General features: G+C 36.5%; 1 protein-coding gene across 1 annotated transcript in view; it reads right to left on the reverse strand.

Annotated features, from left to right (window-relative positions):
• Positions 1 to 18,569: 18,569 nt before the first annotated feature.
• The window catches only part of LOC118749212 (E3 ubiquitin-protein transferase MAEA-like), an 88,829-nt gene continuing 85,623 nt past the window's right edge, over positions 18,570 to 21,775 (reverse strand). Inside the window, exon 4 of the mRNA XM_036484002.1 lies at positions 18,570 to 21,620. Within this exon, the coding sequence (XP_036339895.1) occupies positions 21,608 to 21,620 (13 nt within the window). The 3' untranslated portion in view covers positions 18,570 to 21,607. The remainder of the gene's footprint in view (positions 21,621 to 21,775) is intronic.

Consider the following 21,775-nt stretch of genomic DNA (forward strand, 5'->3'; position numbering starts at 1 on the left):
CAACAATTTTTTTGAGGCCGTTTTTTAACGAAAACTTATTGTGGAAAAGCAACAATAATTTGAAAAAATGGTAGAAGTGATACCTATTTCGGAAATCACCACATTTCCTCATCAAGCTTCTCTCAGTAGGATTCAAACCGACGATCCCTCTTACTCAGCCAGTAACATAACAAAAACAAATAACTTAAGGACGAGCACACCTAAAAGTTAAACATTCTAATAATAGAAATATTTACAAAAACTAATAAAAGCAACAACCACATGATCAAGTGAATTCCAGCGGAATAGCTGCGCTTGATTGTAGTTGGCTTAACAAGTGAAATAGCGGAAATTAAGCACCAAGAATTAAGAAGGCGAACTTAGCACAGTGCGTAGGCAACTGGCTGAGTCAGTGATTGGTGATTTCCGAAATAGCTGTCACTTCTACCATTTTTTCTAATTATTGTTGCTATTCCACAATAAGTTTTCATTAAAAAACGGCCTCAAGACAATAAAAATTGTTGAATATAAAATATTAAAATAAACTTTTGACAAAAGTAATAAAAATTAAAATAAAAATTTTTATGATATGGAACAATAGACAAAAATTAACGAGACACTAGAAAAAGAAAACTTTAGTAAATTCTACAAGTGTTTGAACAAAACAATTAAATTCAAAGAAGATACATTATTTAAGCATTTACACATACACAAGTTTAGAAAGCATAAGAAGCACTTTAAATGTTTACATTCATAAGCTAACAAAAGAATATAAAGAAATTGTTTTAGAAATATTTTTGCACAAGAGAGATAAATTAATAAAAACTTTATCAAAATACGACTTTGAAATTAATATACCGCATTCGATTAGCACTAAAATTGAACTCCCAATAGAAATTTTAAACAAGTCAGTAAATGTTGCTATAAAAAGTGCCTACGAGCATCTTAGTGTGATAATAACCGAAGCTAAGTGAAAGTTTTGTGATTTTTGTGGTTTGTATTAAATTTAATTAAATTTCACTAGCATACATCTAATATTGCTGAGTCATTTGTTGTTATCATTTTTGTTGTTATTCCTTTGTAGTTAACTGAGATCGTTTCTATTTTTGCACATTATTTTTTGCTCTTTTTGTTTACTTCGTTTAGTATTTCTTGTCACAGCTGTTTGCGCTGCGTTTATTAAGTGTCACAATACAAGGATACTCAAACTGTTCGCTACATATATTTTAAGCTAAATACATCAGCTCCTAAATTGTTGTGTGTGTTGTGTTAAACTTATTTTGCTTGTCTTTTTATTAACATAAGTGTTATTAAATCTTTCAATATGAAGTGTGATCTGATAACTGCCAAATTAAAAGCGAATCTGAACGCTACTTATCGTGCTGGCTCTGTGAGGGTATTTGCCATCTAAAATGTGCTGGTTTGACAGGAAGAATTCTGGACGCTATTAATGATGGCAAAGGTCTTCGCTGGTCTTGCTTAAAGTGCAGGTCAACCGAAGTTGATCTCTTTAAGTTGTTTAGGCAAACCAGAAATGGGTTTTCTGAGGTAGGGAGAGAGTTGTCGGTACTGACCGAAAAATTTAAACATTATGAAAATGTATTTAAATCTTTTAAATGCATACCGTACCGTACAATCTATGAAGGACATTCATGTGTCAAAACGTAAGCGTCTTCATAGTCCGCCTAATGAAAGGACCGTTCCACGTCAGAAAAATCTTCCGAATGACTTAATTAATCTTTCTTCTCCATGTCCACAGACAAGGGAGTTATCTTCCTCAAAAGAACATATATCAAAGTCTGCTTCTAATAATAACGACCCTGCAGTATCTTCCCCGTCCCCCGTTGAAGTTGTGGCACCGCCATCTAATCTTCCAACGCTTACTCTACCCTCAATTAGTAACTCTGTTACTCAACCCCGTCCGCCGGTAATCGAGTCTGATACTAGGAGACTGGTTGTGGTTCCCCCAAAGAAGTCTATATTTGTATCTAGATTTTCGAGGGATACATCCGAGGACGATATAAAGTTTTACATCTCGTCCAAACTTAAAACTGTCAACTTAAGTATCAGAAAATTTAATTTTAAATATGAAAGAAATATTTCTTCATTTAAAATAGACGTAAATTTAGAAAATTTTGACATGCTGCTTAGTAGTTCTTTTTGGCCCTCCGGAGCTTTCGTTCGTGAATTTGAGTATAGGCCCAACAAAAATAATAATTTAGCAAATATTCCCCGTCAGAATACAGAACAAAAAAACTGATTACTAAATCTGCTTTAAGTATTTATTATCAAAACGTAAGAGGCATAAATACTAAATTAACGAGTTTATATCTTAATGGCCTTGAATGCAATTATAATATAATTTCTTTGACTGAAACTTGGCTCAAACCTCACACTTTTAATTCAGAGATTCTTTCAAATAATTATCATATCTACAGAAAAGCTCGGGAGGACAGAGTCGGCGGTGGCGTACTCTTTGCCGTAGACTCTTCAATACCATCTGAAGAAGTTAGTCTTCCACACATTGAATCTGCAGAATTCAAATGCATTCGTGTTCAGGTTGGAAGGGGGTTTACTTACTTAGCTCTATGCTATATTCCTCCCCGATCTGACTTATCAGTGTATTCACAACATGTATCTTTACTGAAATCAATTAATTCAATGATTAAACCCTCTGATTCATTGATTTTGTTGGGTGACTTTAATTTACCAAATGTATCATGGAACATCATTGACAATGATATTGTACCTTTCTCGTCTAGCGCGTGCAACAACGTATTTTTAGAGATGGCAGAACTCTGCCTGAATCAAGTTAATGTACTTTGCAATAAGTTTGGCAAAGTATTAGATCTTGTTTATGTTGATGATGCATCTAAGTCGGCTGTAAATAAATGTGACCCACTAGTTTTGCCCGAAGATGTCTACCACCCTGCTATTGAGATATCTTACGAAATTATAAACGATGGTCAAAATTGCGATGTCCAAACATACGAACCAAATATTCGCTTTGATTTTTCGAAAGCCAACTTTAAAAAACTGAATAAAGAATTGTCTAAATTGTCGTGGCCTATATACAAAGAAAAAGTTGAGCAAAGCGTTGCACATTTTAATTGTACTGTACATTTGAAAAGTATGTGCCTCAACGCATGTGTGTTCCTGAAGAACAAACACAGTTATGGTTCACTAAAGAACTGAGAAACTTGAAAAACAGAAAGTCACGTTATTTTAGATTACACAAAAAAACCGGCTTACACTCATACTATGTAAAATACTCACTTTTGCGTCACAAGTTCTTTGAATTAAACAAAAAGTGTTATAAAGATTACTTGTGTAAAATCAAACGACGTATAATATATAACCCCAAATCATTTTATGATTTCGTAAACTCCAAGCGAAATGTACGAGGGTTTCCTTCCGCCATGAAGTATCAAAATACCGTCTCTGGTGATAATCAAACAATTTCTAACATGTTCGCTCAGTTTTTTAAATCCAATTATTTCACTAACTCCCAAGCATACTTTGACTATCCTTTTAAACTAAGTCCAATTAACTCAATACATAACCCTATAATATCTCCCGATGATGTTTTAGTTTACCTGAAGTCCTTAAAGCAGTCTTTTAGTTATGGTTCTGACCAGATCCCCACTTGTTTTCTTAGAAATTGTGCTGATTATCTCTATGAGCCGTTAACAGCCTTATTTAATTTGTCTCTTAAAGAGGGCGTTTTTACAACTGTATGGAAGGAATCGTTCATAACCCCCTTACATAAAAGCGGTAGCAGGTCTTCAGTGGAGAACTACCGGGGCATAGCTAAGCTCTCTGCAATTCCTAAATTATTTGAAGCAATTATAACAAATCGGTGGACGCATTCTATCACTTCAAGCATTTCATATAGTCAACATGGATTTTGCAAGGCCAAATCAACTTCTACAAATTTACTTGAATTAACATCCTATATCTCAAAAGCATTTAGTGAGAGCAAAACTGTTGATGTTATATATACTGATTTAAGTAAAGCATTTGACAAAGTGTGCCACTCGTTGCTCATCCATAAACTTGATCTTCTTGGTCTTCCACCTAATTTTCTACGTTGGATCTCTTCATACCTCTATGATAGATCACAAAGGGTATTGTTTAAAAATACTATCTCTGACGTCATTGATGTTACTTCAGGAGTCCCTCAGGGTAGCCACCTAGGCCCGATTCTGTTCTTGCTTTTTATAAACCATATTTCTACAGATATAAAATTCTCCAAAATTTTAATGTATGCAGATGATGTAAAACTTTATAAATCGTACGTTTCAATTGAAGAAAGGTCTTTGCTACAATCAGACTTAAACAGCATGGCTTACTGGTGTAAAGTAAATCTTATGCCTCTAAATCTTAAGAAATGTAAAGTAATGTGCTTCTCGCGAAGAGCTGTTCTGCCAGTTTCTTATATAATAGGTAACCATAACCTGGAACAGGTATACAATTTTGTGGACCTTGGTATCACGATGGTCAAAAGAATTTAGTGACCCTTATATCACTAAAACCCTGTTTACAACATTAGTTAGGCCGATTCTGGAATACGGCTCGGTGGTTTGGAATCCAAGGTATCAAATTTACTCAGACAAGATAGAATCAATTCAAAAACAATTCCTACTTTTTGCTTTAAGAAATTTCCGATGGGATTCTCAATATAGTCTTCCACCTTATACGAGTCGCTTAAAACTTATAAACCTTCCTACACTTGCCAGTCGCTTGGTATAATTTTTTTGGTTAAATTACTGACAGGCTCAATTTCAAGTCCGTCTCTTCTGGCTGATGTAAGCTTTAATGTTCCCTCACGCGTATCAAGACACTTTTGTCCCATATTTCTGAAAGCTTGTAAAACCAATTTTGAATTGCACGACCCACTCCGTTGCTTATGCCAGGATTTTAACTCTCATTCCAGCACGTTTGATATATCAGATCCGCTTTTCAGCATTAAGAAAGCGATACTCTCCTCTCTCAATAAGTGAATTATTGACATAAATACATAAAATCAGCTGATGAATTTAGTTCTGTAGCTGAACAAAAATTTGTAGCGCAAAAATTTAAAATATTGGTTCCGTACGTCATGCGGACTGCGCCCCTCGTGTGGATGGGCGGGAATGGAGGGTAAAAACCGTTGGGATATTATTATTATTAAGAGTCAGTTCAAAGCGAAACAAATTTCTGAGTTTAGTTTCGAAACAGCTATAAAAGCTATTCCGATTTTTTCCGGAAATCATAAAGACTTGGAAGCATTTCTAAAAATTATCGAAATAATGTATAACGGTCTAACTGAAAGAGGTAAATTAGCACTGATAGATTTTGTAGTTTACGTGAAACTAAGTTAAACGGTGAAGACAAACGTGACTGCAATAGAAACACTACAAACATTTGAGGGATTAAAAGCGTCATTAATTAATACATATAAAAGCACAACAACTATTCCACACATAAAAAACCAACTTGCCAATCTTACACAAAGAAATTTAAGTGTCACTAACTTCAAAAACCAAATTTTACATCTAACATCTGAATTGAACACATTGCAAATAGGACAGTTAGGTACAAAAGCAACAAATGAACAAAAGTCATTAATCACTAAACTAAATAATCAATACAGTCTAACAATATTTCAAAACGGACTAAATGACAAACTCAAACAAACAGTATATGGAGCACTACCCAAACTTTTGATACCGCTACTGAACTCGCACTAGAGAAGGGAATCAACACAGCAGGAACGTTATGTTTATCAGAATTAATTAGAGAAGCCACAACTATACGAATAATCCCAATAACTCTTACAGGCGAAATACGAAAAGCTACTTTAATGGTCAATCTATTAACAGGTACAATAACAGTAATAGCCATAACGATAACAGAATACCGCACAATAATACAAGAAACATTTCTAACCAGAGACAAAGCAATAACTACCATAATGTGAATAGGAGCTCAAACAATTCAAGAGCTAGCAACCACAGCAATAATCAGAGAGATTATTCCATGAAAGACAGACTAATAACTATGATAGGAACAATCAAAGATACCTCCCCAGAAATCAGGAAAGAAATGGTCTCCAAGTGAACGTTGTCCGATTTCAGGGAAACGTAGGCGACCTGGAGGACCACAATGGCACTCCTCCAGGGGACAGGGACATGTAAAAAAAACTACGCAACGGAACATTTAACAAATCATACAACAATATACAGTTTAGAATTCAATAAGCCAATGACATTCCTTATAGGCACAGTAGCAGAGATCTCGATGTGTAAAAATCCATTCGACTTTGGCACCGACTGTAAATGCAAATTAACAGGAATAATAAAAGAAGAAATTTATTCAGTAGGTGTGTCAAAGCTCAATGTTCTTACAGAAAAAGATAAAGCAGTTACCGACTTTAAGCTAGTAAAGGGCGATTTTCCTATAGCAACAGATGTAATCCTAGATAGGGACTTTTTAATAAATAACTTTTGTGAAATTGACTATGAAATATTCACAATATCGATAAATCTAAAAGACAAACAGTATATTTTACCAATTAACACAAAAATATCAACGAACAAAGCAGTAGAGATTCCACCCAGAACCAGGGGTGGATCCAGCAGCAATTCTTGGGGGTAAATATTTTTTCGATATACAGGGTGTCCTAGAAGTAACGTGCCAAAATTTAGGGGGAAAAAATCGTACCTTTTCATGTATTTTCTTTAACTTCATCTACAAACCAGGCTATACTTAGTAAACTTTTTATGTAAAATACTTCCAGATAGTTGCTTCTCCATACTCAAATGCAATGTAGTTAAAATATATTAAGGAACCATCATCAAATTAGGACTATTTTGGAATTTTTAACTTTTTGATATTTTCTTCCCCAACTTTGACTATCTCTGGTGAAAAAAATGCACCGAGCTATAACTTTACATTAAATAAAAAAATTTCTCATTTAATAAAGATTTCAGAACGGTGCCACTCTTACTGTTTCGAATAGAAAAAAAAGTTATAGCCGTTTTTGTGGGCAAAGGACTGACACACGCTAGAATGAATTTAATAGATTTAAATTTAAGCTGCTCTTGTAACCGACCAATGACATGCTAAATAGTACAAAGGTACATTATTACCTGCTCCTTCTTCTTCTTCTTTTTGGCGCTGTAACCGTCTAAGCGATTTAGGCCGAGTTCAGCAAAGCACGCCAGTCGTTTCTCCTCTGTGCCAACTGACGCCAATTGGAAACGCCAAGTGAACCCAAGTCCTTCTCCACCTGATCTTTCCATCACGGTGGGGGCCTCCCTCTTCCTCTGCTACCACCAGCGGGTTCCGAGTTGAATACTTTCAGAGCTGGATCGTCGGCTGTATTTTAATTCGCTGCACTATGTCCATGTCGTAGTAAAGCTCATACGGCTCATCGTTCCATCGTCTGCGGTACTCGCCGTCGCCAACGCGTACAGGCCCGTAAATCTTCCGCAAAATCTTTCTCTCAAACACTCCAAGAGCCGCCTCATCGGATGTTGTCATTTTGAATGCTTCTGCGCCATATACCAGCACGGGCATGAAGAGTGACTTATATAGCGTGGTTTTCGTACGTCGAGAGAGGACTTTACTCCAGAATTACCTACTCAGTCCAAAGTAGCACTTGTTGGCAAGAGTGATTCTGCGTTGGATTTCAATGCTGACATTATTGTCGGTGTTAATGCCTGTTCCCAAGTAAACGAAATTTTCTCAACAGTGACGTGGGTGCCAAGGCGCGAATGTACTGACTGTTTGTTTGATGACAGGAGATACCTCGTCTTGTCCTCGTTTACCAGCAGACCCATTCGCTATGCTTCCCTATCTAACTTGGAAAAGGCAGAACAGACTTCGCGGTTTTTGTTACCGATGATGTCGATGTCATCGGCATAAGCCAGCAATTGCACGCTCTTGTAGTAAATTGTTCCTGAGCGGTTCAGTTCTGCAGCTCTTATTATCTTCTCCAACAACAGATTAAAGAAGTCACATGAAAGGGAGTCGCCCAGTCTGAAACCCCGTTTTGTGGCGAACAGTTCTGAGAGGTCTTTCCCAATTCTGACGGAGCTGGTGGTATTGATGAACGTCATTTAAACAGTCGTATGAGTTTTGAGGGGATGCAAACTCAGACATAGCGGCGTGTAGGCAACTCCTTTTAGTGCTGTCAAAAGCGGCTTTAAAGTCGACAAATAGGTGGTGATAAGGCCCAATCAGTTCATTGACGGTGGGCTGCAGTCTTTCACACAATATGCTCGATAAGACCTTGTAACCTATGCTTAGAAGACTGATACCGCGGTAGTTGGCGCGAATGGCGGGGTCACCTTTCTTATGGATTGGGCAGAGCACACTTAAATTCCAGTCGTGGGGCATGCGTTCATCTAACCATATTCTGCACAAGAGTTGATGCATGCACCGTACTTGAATAGCTCAGCTGGCAGGCTGTCAGCTCCAGCAACTTTGTTGTTTTTCAGCCGCGTTATTGCTATACGTATCTCGGCATAGTCAGGCGATGGAACGTCGACTGCGTCATCATCGACTGCGCGCTCGGGTTCTTCTTCTCCACAACTTACCCGTGCTGCTACCATTTCGTAGGGCGGAAAAGTGTTCCCTCCATAATTTAAGTACGCTCTGGACACCAGTTACTAGGTCGCCATTATTGTTCTTATAGGAGTACGCCCCGGTCTTGAAACCTTCCGTAAGTCGCCTAACTCTCTGGTAAAATTTTCGGGCATTCTTCCTGTCGGCCAGCATTTCAAGCTCTTCGCACTCACGCATATCGGCCTCTCTCTTCTTATTGCGGCAAATACGTCTCGCTTCCCTCTTCATATCCCTATAGCGGTCCAACATAGCGCGCGTTGCGCCCGATCGCAGCGTGGCCCTATAGGCGGCATCTTTTTTCTCTGCAACTTCCTGACACTCCTCATCGTACCAGTTGTTCCGTACTTACCGGAATTAGTGAAAGTGGATTTTGTGAAATTGGACCCTTCGAACATTGTGTTATTAATACTATGACAGAGAACATGCAGTAAACGTACGGTGACCATATTAACCAACGTAAAATAAAGGACATTTTTTCAAAATGATTTGGGAATACGTATGATAAAAGTACCTTACCCATTTCGTAATTTAAATCAAATATTTACCAGTCAGTTAACCGATTCCGAAAAATGAAGCCAAATCCATTTCAAGGACTCCGCCAGCCTTGGCTGCACGCGTAAACCAGCACACAGTGGTTCAAAATTGGAATTTAATGTTCATAATCTACCGTAGTCTTAATTTTTCAACCAATTTTTACTAAAAAACCAAAAAAAAAAATATTTTGGTGAAAGTTATTTTATAACATTTCAAATTTTTTTTTTGTAATTTTTTCGTTTTGAGGAACCATACAAATGTTTTCAACTAGTCTTTGTTATATAACATTTATTAACTGGGACAGGAGAATACACTTTCTTCAAAATTGCCACTTTTTCTGCATTTTGCACTACAAAATTTAATATAATCAAATAAAAATTCACAATTCAGACTCAACTAGTCTCTTGCAAATGTTATAAGCTTTCATAAAAAAAAGATCAAATTAAGTGAAAACTAGTAAGAAAGTTAAGGTTCGGGCGGATCCGAACATTAAATACCCGGCTCAAGTATTAAATATATGATTTTCACCTTTCCGAAAGCTACCGCTACATGGTAAGCCGGGGTGTATAAATTTTTAGCGTCCTTCAATTTCGAAATATTGAAGTGTGAAGCATTTCTGAAATTTACCGTTATATGAAAAGCGGGCGTAATTTTAGTCTGATTTCAATAATTTTCAACGATTTGCTTTTATGTGGCAAGCACAATAGCCATACCGAGTTTGGTACAAATTGGTAGAACGGTTACCGAGATACATATATGTGATCATAAGTGGGCGGTGCCACACCCATTTTCCAAAATTTTATCATAAACGTATTTCTTGATAAAGAATTGTTGCAAGCATCAATTTTGAATAAATTAGCTGTAATATTTACTGATTTATCGAAGATTTTGTATTTCTCTAATTGGTATGCTGTACCGAGGCCCAACCACTGTGCCAAGTTTGGAAGAAATTGGTGCAGCGGTTACCAAGATATACACATGTAACCATAAGTGGGCGTGGCTACGCCCATTTTCCAAAAGTTTATAATATTCTTATATTTCGTCTAAAATTTATTGTAAATATCAATTTTGAGTGCATAATCTTTAGCAGTTACTATAAATATCGCAGTTTTCGTATATCTGAAAATTACCGTTATATGGAAAGTGCGCGTGGTTAAAGTCCGATTTCGACCATTTTCAATACCAACCTACCTTGGATAAATGGAAACCTACATACCAAATTTCGTTGAGATATCTCAATTTTTTGCTCGAGTTATCGTGTACACGGACGGACGGACAGACGCACAGACGGACGGACAGACAGACATGGCTTAATCGACTTCGCTATTCATTCTGAGCATTTATGTATATATTTGTCTATATCTATCTCGATTCGTTTTGGCTGTTACAAACAACCGTTATGTGAACAACGTTCATATACCCTTGTGCACAAGTGCGCTCGGGTATAAAAATGAAGGCTCCCGTGACTAACGAACACTAAATGCCAGTTTTGAACCACTGTTCTCTTTCAATGGAACTGGAAACTCAGCGTGCAATACGATCCTGGGCACAACTTTCCCTGTGCTTTATAGATTGTGCAAAGATTACCTATTAAATAAAAAGCTTTAAGTGGGGTGCGAAACGAACTGGTGAAGGTTTTCATTATATTTTATAAGGGAAATTTTTGTTGTGCATATTCTGTGTTTAAAAATTTACCTCTGAAAAATGCAGAGCTGATTTAAAGGACAGGTTAAGAAATAAAGGACAAAAGGCGTCCTTTATTTTGAAAAAAAATTATAAAGGACAGGGGGTTAAAATAAAGGACTGCCCTTTCAAATAAAGGACGGATGGTCACCGTAAGTATACGTCGCATGAATATGCGGATATTCACCTAATTTACGGTGAAGCTTGCTGTAATGCCAGAGCTGCTCAAAGACTCTATGCAGAGAGATACCTCAATCGCCGGCATCCGGGTCGTAAAGTATTCGCCCGGACCCATAGAGAAATATATGAACGTAAGTGATTTTTACACCTATCTTGTTTGCTTCCTTGTTAACTATCATTTTTCACTTTTTTAAATTCGAAGGCGTGGCGGCGAAACAGGACGTCCTGCAACGGTAGATGTTGAAGTTGTGTTAGAGGAAGTGGAACTAGGTCCATCGACTTCATTGAGAATAATGGAAAGACGGACGGGAATACCAAAAACTACACTTCACAAAGCTTTAAAAGGTCAGATAATCGAAAAATTAAAAGCCTTATAGATATTTAAACAAATTTAAATGATTTTTAAAAAATTTGTGGCACCGGTAATATAGGTTTGCACAAAAAAGTTATGAATGTATATACCATTTAAAGAAGAGCACATGGCGGACTACGCCTATATTTTTACTTTTTTAGTTATTGACACACAAGAATTCAAAATATTTTTTTACCAAAGGACCTATTTCGAACTTCGAAAGCCCATATCTCGATTTCGGGGGCTAACTTTGAAAAACGGAGAAATTACTTTTTTACTTAAGACACAATCTCTTAAAAAAATTGTTTAACTTCCTTCTTAAAATAAATGGGAAGTATCAATCAATTGCAATTTAGTATTATTTTAGTCGATTGCCAAAGGTCACACAATGAGATATCAACGAATATTCGAAAAATTTAGTTTATACGAAAAACTATCATAAATTCGTGAATATGGAATAGACACTTTTCATCGCAAACTGCAGCGTCTTTTTTTACGGAATCGTTTCTAAATAATAACATCCACGGTACAAAACAAATCACAAAATGACAATCTACAGTGGTTTTCAATCAGCTGTAAGTTTTCCCATATCAGGGGAAACTGTGGATGAACTGTGAGGAATGTACTAATTGATTAATTCACAGACGGAGCTGCATGTGTTTCCAAGATTTACCCACTGAGTCGCGCGTATTTCAAAATTTAACGCTTATAGATGAAGGCCTACTCAAATAACATGATACTTCAAGCTTAGCACACAGCTAAAATTTCAAACTCACGTGAAATTTAACACACTTTCCATGAATTAAAATTTTCAAAAGCATCTATGTATTATATATTATGGCAATAATATTTCACGATGTTCAGGGAAATTTAAATATTTGCGGATTAAAATATCTCACTCATAATTTTTTACAGTTGAATATTATGAAAATCCAAGTTGCACGAGTGAAAGAGTGAAAACGACAATAAGAAATGGCGTGTTGTAGTGGATTACAGAAAATTAAATGATAAAATAGTACATAAATGACAAAGTTTCCATTAACAAGATTAAAGGACGTGTTAGATGTCTTAGAAAAAGCCAAGTATTTTACAACACTAGACATGACCAGTTCTTTTCACCAAATACCTTTACAAGACGATTCAAGACTACCAACAGCATTTTCCACACAAGATTCTGACGTTCAAGAAGCAACTAAAGAGTTGCCGCAATGTTTGAGAATAGAAACACAAGTTGTTTGTCTTGATATTGCTAATCTTATTTTATTGAACAAACTTAAAGCGATTTATACAAAATTTGTCACCGAAAGTGGTTTTCATGACTCCGCCCCTATCTTTTCGTTTTCATATAGGCTGCGTTTCTTTATACATTCCGGATAATCCAATTTCAAAGCCGGAATAAACAGAATGCGTTTGAAATATACGTCAACATATCATCAGGAACGTTCTAAAGAATAAATAAACAAAAAAGTTTATTCCAAACGTTCAGAATGAATAAAGAAATGCAGCCATAATATCATCAAACAGTTTCCAAAGGATGTTAACAATTGCATTAAGTGGTTTAAAATCGGAAGCTTTCCTTTATGTAGATGACATCGTGTTGATGGATGTTCTTTAAAACACCACAATAAAAACCTCTCAAAAGTTTTTGAAAGACAAAGATACCTCAAGTTCAATGCAAGCAAATGTCAATTATTTAAATCAGAAGTCATTTACTTACGACATTTAATAACGGACAAAGGTATCAAACCCAATACCAAGAATTCCAGATTAAACAAGGACATTCATAGCATTTTGCAATTATTACAGACGTTTCATTCCAGACTTTGCACAAATCGTCAAATGTCTAAATTCTCTGCCGAAAAAAGGAAACCTTTCATTTGGTCTGAAGAATGCGAAATAGTATGTAATAATTTAAAAGAGCAGTTAATTAACCCACAGTACCCAGACTTTGACAAACCATTTATACTTACAACAGACGCATCAGATTTCGCTTTAGGAGCTATTTTATCACAAGGAGAAATAGGTCACGATTTACCAATCTCATACGCTAGTAAATCATTACAAAAACATGACGTCAACAAATGCATTATAGGGAAACGGTTATTAGCAATCCATTGGGGAATTAATTAATTTAGAACTTACCTCTATGGCAGAAAATTCATAGTAGTAACTGACCACTAGTGTCATCATTTTCACACAGAAATCCATAATCGAAAATGACAAGAATTAGAACAGATCTATCAGAATACGACTTCGAAATTGTATACAAACAAGGTAAAATAAATACCAATGCAGACGCATTATCACGCATCAAGATAGATAGCGACGTACTTAAATCAATGATCCCAATTAGTAAAAATGAGAAAGGAGATAAAAAATGTATTAACGTTTTAATAAGGAGAAAGGCCGCAAAATTAAAAGAAATTAAGGAGAAAGAAGTAGAACAAGAAGATAAGAAAGCCAGTACACGCATTAGTAAAGAAAACATGTCTCATGAGAAGCGTCGCGAACTTCACATTTGGGACTGTACATCTTTTAGTGATGTAAAGAAAATGAAGAAAATCAAGTTTAATATAGAAAAAGAACGTTGTGCTACAATTGAAATAATTAATAATGAAGTGCACATAACTTGTAGCGATGACCATTTGAATCTATGTTGGAGAAACTACATAGTTTACTAAGAAATTCACATACAGAGGAACTAGCCCTTTGTGTAAAATATTTTATATTTAAAAATATTGATATGAAGGCATTCAAGAAGAAATATAATGAATAAGAAATGAATAAATGCGCGTCAATAAAAATACTTATATACAAAGCTCCAAGGGAAATAGAAAGCATGATACTTAAATACAAACTGAAAGACGAATTTCACCGCGAAAACATTGCAGCTCACTTAGGAATTCGAAAAACTGTTCTAAAAGTCAAACAAAATATAATAATAATACAATATTTGGAAAAATATGAGACAGATGGTCAAAGAATTTTTAAACTGCAGAAAATGCACACAAGACAAAATAGTAAGACATACAAAATAACTACTTGCAATGACAGACACGCCAACGTCAACATTCGAAACTATAACGATTGAAACTGTAGGCCCACTACGCATATAAAACGGCTACAGATACATATTAACAATGCAATGTGATTTATCCAAATTTGTGAAAGCACACCCAATTGTAAGTAAAGACGCGAAAACAATAGCAACCACTTTAGTTGAACTAATTCTCAAGTATGGTTTCATTAGAGCATTAAAATATGTCAGAGGGACAGAATTTGTTAATGAGCTAATGACAAATGTATGCAATCTACTTAACACTAAACACATATTTTCCACGCCATATCACCATCAGACAATGGGTTCACTTGAGAAAATCCACAGAACACTTAACGAATATTTAATTTCATTTGCCGAAGATTATGAATGCGACTAGTGGATACCGTATTAAACTTTCGCATATAATACGACCCCCCACGTAGACACTTTGTATTCGCCGTATGAATTAGTATTTGGTAAATTACCCACGCTGCCAAGCGATAACATAAGCAAGCAAAATGAAATTTATGACATTGACAATTATGCCAATGGGTTGAAACTGAGACTCCAAACCTCAATAAAGAATACCAGAAACATAATAAAAATTGTAAAAAATAAACGAAAGTCAAAGTATTACAACAATTTTAACATATCCAAGTTCGAAATAGCAGACTAGAAAATAAAAAGAAAAACCAAAACCCGTATCATGGCCCTTATAAAATTGTAAATATAAGCGGAGTAAATTCCACACTTAACATTAATGGTAGAGATAATGACTTACACAATAACCTTTTAAAAAGATGCTTAGAAATAAACTTAGAAACAAAAAAAGATAGAAAATATTTATACTCATTACAATATGAATCTAGTAATAGCAAAATATGAACACATAAACACACGTAAAGTATCTGCATAACTCCACTCAAAAAAATTTATTTCATCACTCAGACGAAATAAATTTTTGTTTTTAACGTTAAGGGTGTAGTGATCACACATACCAAATGCAATAGAAACGGCAACCCTTACAAATGTACAACCAAAGCAATATGAGCACAGTGACCTAGATATGCTTTTGAGGGCAATGCTGACCAGGCGAATGTTATTAACATTTAGCGCTGCCGCTTGCAAGCAGAGTACTTCAATTATGCTCGCTGCTTCCGCTAACCGCTGTACATTTTGATTGGTTGCAAATTTTGTATAAATAGCTTTAAGTTTATTCAATAAAATTAGATTAGAAATGTCTAGACAAACAACTTGTGTTTCTACTCTCAAATATTGCGGTAACTCTTTAGTTCCTATTGAAAGGCAGAACCTTCTCTGCATTTATAAAGAAGTTGATTTGAGATGACAAGCCTTTTTGCCACCTGATAGATACTAAGCGAAGAGCAACTATATGCCTTGACTTCAATATGAACAGTAAACTTTATTTCTAAAAACAGTAATTCATTTGTCTCTTAAACCTACTTACATTTGTCATACATATATACATATTTGCCAACGTTTCTTATTTTGCCGCAGATCGGTTCACTTTGTAAGTATATAAATCCATATGTACATTTTAACATCTCTTATATTTACTAGCAAATACATACATATTGCTACATACGCACATAGAACATAAGAAGATATATGTACATATGCACATACATACTAGAACATAGCAATGAGGGACCAGCAGCAACGAATGAGCTGATAAGAAAGATAACAAAGCGCTGACCTAGCGGATATCCTTAACCCTTGGGTGAACATCATGGCATACGGTTTAGTGAATCTTAACAGAAGGTCTATTAATAATAATAATACAAATAAGACCGGATAGGACCGGATAGGATGTGACTGTGGGTTTTCTGTATATTTCGAATTCTATATGGCTCGTGGTATTGTTTATTTTAATTGTCAAATCCAGATAGTTAATTTTTCTTCCTCTTCCGTTTCCATAGTGAATTTTATTGGTGTTGCTTGTTGAGATAGTCGAGTATCTGCTTCCTTTGTTTCCCTTTATTAAACATATTGCATCATCGACATATATCGAGTAGAATTTTACTCCTAGGTTGGTTGATAGGTCTTCCATATATTTGTCCTCTAGTGTTTCCATGAATACCTCCATGAGTATTGCTGAAGTCGGATTGCCCATTCCTAGCCCGTTCGTCAGTTTAATAATAATAACAGATTGGCGCTTACACATATGTTAGTGTTTGGCCGAGCTTCTCCTCCGATTTGTGGTGTGCGCCTTGATGTTGTCACACAAAGCGGAGGGACCTACAGTTTTACGCCGACTCCGAACGGCGATTGTATTTTTATGAGAAGCTGTTTTTCATGGCAGAAATACACTCGGAGGTTTGCTATTGGTAGTGTTGTCAATGTTGTTGTGGCTAATTAACATTTAATTTTAATATTTTTATTGAGCTTTGTATCACGATTATTTTATTAGGAAAGATGGAAAAAGCTACAAAGTCTAAGCGGTAGAAGTTATAGCAGCTATTTCGGAAATCACATCTCTTCATTAGACTTCTTTTTCTAGACTTCAGCAGGGATCGAACCCGCGTCATCGATGTGCAGCCAGAAGCGTTAACCACTTAGCTATGCACACCCCGTAAACTCGAGTTCCTAATTCATTTGCCTTATTCAACCTACTGCTATCAAGTGCAGTTGATTTGGCGCTATTTAAACTTGACAGCGTGGCTGTTGTTGTCAATTATATACATGCAATTGGTTTTTGTATAGTTTCAGGCTGGCTCTTCCTAAACTATGTACTTGCCAATGTTATTGTGGCTTATTAACATTTAATTTTAATACGTTTTGAGCTTTGTACCACGAATATTTTATTAGGAAAGATGGAAAAAGCAACAAAGTCTAAGCGGTAGAAGCTATATCAGCTATTTCGGAGATCACCACATCTCCTCATCAGACCTCTTTTTTCTAGACTTCAGCAGGGATCGAACCCGCGTTATCGACGTGCAAAGTCAGAAGAGTTAACCGCTGAGCTTTGCACACCCTGTAAACTCGTGTTGCTCGTGTTAAGTTTAAATAGCGGCAAATCAGCTGCTCTTGATAGCAGTAGGTTGAATAAGGAAAATGAATGTGTCGAATGATACGAATTTAGTGTTTTTGTTGATCTTCAACGATTTCATCTTTTTGATTAGTTCTTCTGTATTCGTAGTAGTGTATTTATTGCGTAAATCCAGGTTATGCTTCAACAGGTATTTAGGTACTTGGAGAGTCTGTATCCAGGAGCAACTTGTGGTTAATGATAAGTTTCATCAGAGTGCCTAGTTTGTGTATCTTCGGCAAGGAAATCAACGGAGGGGCACTCGGGTTCATAAGTGTTAGTCTATATGCCAGATTATCCTTTATTATGGTTGTGCTTCTCTTTATGGTCAGGCCTCTCGCAGATTACGAGTGAACTCCTGTCGTGAAAAAAACTTCAGAACACGTGCTGTCAGCAATTCCGACGCATTCGTATTTAGTGCTACCTTTGGTTTTTGTTTGTTTTTATGTTTTGGTTTATTAATTCTAAATCAAAATAAAATAACTCGAAGTCAGTGATAACATTCTCACGAATTTCGAATTTGCGGGAGAATTTCGCGATCGAGACTGAATTCATGACAGGCCTGAGTAATTTTTATTATTACTTGGTATTCTTCAGTGGGATCTTTTCCTAACTTATTGCACACTGTTTCAGTTATTAGGTGTAAACCTTTTTATCAATTAATTGATAATTGCCTTTGTCCGCTTTTGTGGGTATAACCAGGGCCGAAAAGTTTAAGGTTTCCAAGCTTAATATTAACGATCATGCTTATTTTGCTTATGTCAATGTATAAAGCCGAGTACGGACCTTTTAAGAAAATTTTCAAGAAAAATATTGTCGTTATTTCTTGTGTGTGAATAGAAGTGTTCAAGGAGTTTTGACATCTGATATTTTACAGTGTGCTGTTCCACTTTTTCCTTTGGAAAAAATGGAACGTGTATACATATAGCTCTGTTGAAAACAAGAGTAAATACCTTGTGCTCTTCACAAACAAACTTTAGCAAACCATAGTCGAAAGCGTACCAAAATTTTTTAAAAACTTCGTACTGCTTAAGGAATTTTGGCTCAATAAATTTTTCTTGACCATTTCTTTGGCATTTTTTTATTCGTTGAAATGTTTACAAATCTTAATATATAAAAATCCCGTGTCACTGTGTTCGTTTACGCTAATCTCCGAAACTGCTGAACCGATTTCAATGAAATTTTGTGGGTGTGTATTGTTGGTTCCAACTCAAAAGATCGGATAGATTTGAGTTCGAGAAAAAAGTATTTTTTTCATCGAATTTTTTTCGTGCGTTTACGCTAACTAATAACTGCCCAAATCCGAAGCGGAGTTTCACAATGTTATTCGTGGCTATGCTTCATATGTATGTTTATGTTGGGGACAAATAGGTTGGGTAGCAACAAAATAATGTAGTATGTATTCAAACATATAAACATGCGCACAAAACAGCAACAAGCCATTTACCGTTTGGACACCATCCAATGTTATCCATTGCCCTGGCTGATGTTTGTACCGTAACCAGAGATCGTTTTTTCAAACGCAGTGAATAATAATAGCAATAATTTTTCAATCCTTGAAATAAACTGAATAAAAAACATTTAACTGTAACTAAATTTTGTTGTCTTGGGAGCATATTTATCAATGTGTTAGTGCTTATCTAAGCGCTTAACACCGGCTTTTTCCTGGTTATATATTGTTTGCCTTAAACTTTTCTTCGAGCCCTTTTATGGTTTGGTTTTCGTCCTTCTGCTTTCTAGTTTTCTTGGCCTCTATGTCTTTTTCAATTATGTGCCGACATATGTGTCCTGTTCCTCAGTTGGAAGCCGGGATATAATATCTTCAGTGTACACGATGGTTTGTTCAAATTCCCTCTATCGTTTGTGACTATCAATGTTGTGTTTGAGAGCTTTCTTAAATAGTTCTGCTTCTTGCTCGTTGATGTAAGCCTCCGTCAAGTTTACAAATCTGGAATGGAATTTCTGTTCTGTACTTTTCATGCTTTTGTTGTTGCTTTGCTTCGTCCTCAAGCTATCGAGTTTCTTGTTCAACTTTTCATACTTCTTCTTCATGCATTTTTTGTTATCGGTTTCTATTTTCCCATTACTTCCATCAATGTTTGGATTGGCAGACGCTCCGATAACTGTAGGTAGATGGCCAAAAGCTACGCATTTGTATGTTCCTTTTTGGCGTGCAAGTTTTTTAATTCACGTCGGAGGTATTTGTTCTCAGCTGTCCTGATGATTTTCAGACACGCTACTGTTTTTGATTTCGGTTTCGTTAGTGCGTATTTTGGTATAATATTCATAGCAATATATTGTTTATTAAACCAAATATTGGCGTTTATGTTGTTGATCTTCAGTGAACGTCGTTGGTATTCAGTCAACAGCAAGTTGGTTTTGGAATAATAGGCCTGACCGACATAAATATTTCCTTTTTGGTTATTGTTGTTTCCGATAGTGTGGGCGTATAATGTATTTTGGAACGAATTTCCGTTATCCCTTGTCAAATTTAGTTTGGAGACAGACCGGTTTCGGCGTTGTGCCATCTTCAGTGTAATTTTTCGTTCTGTATAATTTTTGTTGGTTGGTTGGTTGCTCCTTAAGTACCTCTTTTCGTTTTGTTAGGTACGTCTTCTTCGTTTTGCAGTATTTGTGATGTTCAATAGGTAGATTAATCGTTGTGGCTTGTTTCTGCCGGCAGGTAGAAGTTCGTGATTTCTACCTTTTTTGTAATTCTAGTTGTTGTTGTAATTTTTTTTCACGTACAGTAGTTTTATAGGTTCAAACAGTACGTTTATTATTTGTACTTTGAATGTATTATGTTTATATATTTCAATATTTTCTAATATATTCAATCTTTGTCCTTTATGTTGTACATGGAAAAGTTCTGCTGTTTGTCCAAACTTCAGCGGTGCGCATTTATTTTTGATAATGTGATTTGCGAATTTCAATTCTGTTGTTATCTCTGGGTTTCGTGTTTTCTTAAATAATCCCTTATGTGTTCGCGATACCTTGTTCTTATATTTCGTCCTGTTTATCCTATTTAGCTGTATCGCCTTGTTTATCTAAGGAGTCTTCCTCGCTTGGTTTCTCTTTCAATATTCTTCTCACAGGCCTTACGAAGGCTGACACGCTCATCGGCTAGGACAGCCATTCAGCAGGAAAATTCGGACGGGGATCCGAAATACATCCCGCTGGAATCAAGCGGGCTGCAGCAGCGTCGGTTGGTGTGAGTAGGACAGCCAAGGTGCGTTCAGTAACATCCGTGAAGCCTCTTCAATCAGCTTTGGTGAGGTTAACATAGATCCGGTGATATGTGCAAGCAAAGTGGAGATGACTATAGACAGATGGTTTGATGTTAAGGTCAGGATAGGTCGCCATGATATGCTGTTTATCAGACCCGCGCTGTTAGGTCTGGCGAGCTGCAGCAGCTGCCCATAATCTTTGTGGGTACGTCGTCGTTCCTTGCGCAGAATGTCGATTCGTCTATTTGCTCCGCTAAATGCCAAAGATACTGGTGCGCGTTAAAGTCACCAACTACAGGTTTTCGCCTCTGAGTAGCGGACCTTTTTCAGGGTGATATCCAGCCGTGCAGCTGGTAACATGGACCTCGCCTGACCGGATAGCAACACCCTGACATTCTAGAATGGTATCGCTGCGGTCTATATCTGCTTCTTTAAGGCTATACTGCACGGTAGGCCACCACCGATATCTCGCTCGCTATTTCGACGGTGTACGTTGCATCCGGCGCAATTCAACAGAGTTGAATTGATGTGCAACTTCGTCGCTTGGACTGCAGCTATTAATATTCAGTTTCGGCCCTTGAAGACTCTTATCTCCTCGATCTTGCTCTGAAATCCGTTGCAGTTTAATTGTAGCACCTTTGTGTGCCTTGGAAGAGCAATTGCGATGCGGGGTGTTAGGGCGTTGTGTTGCCTGCCGGTCCCCTGCTGTATGTTCTGCAGACGGGGGTGATGCCAGACGTGGTGGTAAGCGGCGTCGCGGGGGAAGTTTGCAACCGGGCAGCACATCAGACGCCCACGTAGTCACTCGTCTAATCACGCGAGATGCGGAGTCCAGAGTGAGCCCTAACCCTCCGATGAGTGACAGTGCCGATGACGTTAGATTCGTGAGAAGGTCCTTAGGGACCTACAAAGAGTTGCTCGATGTTTCGACTGTACATGTTGTCTTTTGATTAAATTAACGTCCTGCATATATATTAGGAATGAAATAATTTGAAGAACAAGTGAAAAAAAAATCAAAACATGAAGACAAGTAACTTGTTATTTCTTCTAAAATTGTACAAGGTCCCTAGTGACCTTGTCACTAATCCCCGTACTATATATGTTGAAATCTCAATAAC

Source organism: Rhagoletis pomonella, unplaced genomic scaffold, assembly GCF_013731165.1.
Source record: "Rhagoletis pomonella isolate Grant_MI unplaced genomic scaffold, Rhpom_1.0 Rhpom_scaffold_00001, whole genome shotgun sequence".
In the NCBI taxonomy this organism is placed as follows: Eukaryota; Metazoa; Arthropoda; class Insecta; order Diptera; family Tephritidae; genus Rhagoletis; species Rhagoletis pomonella.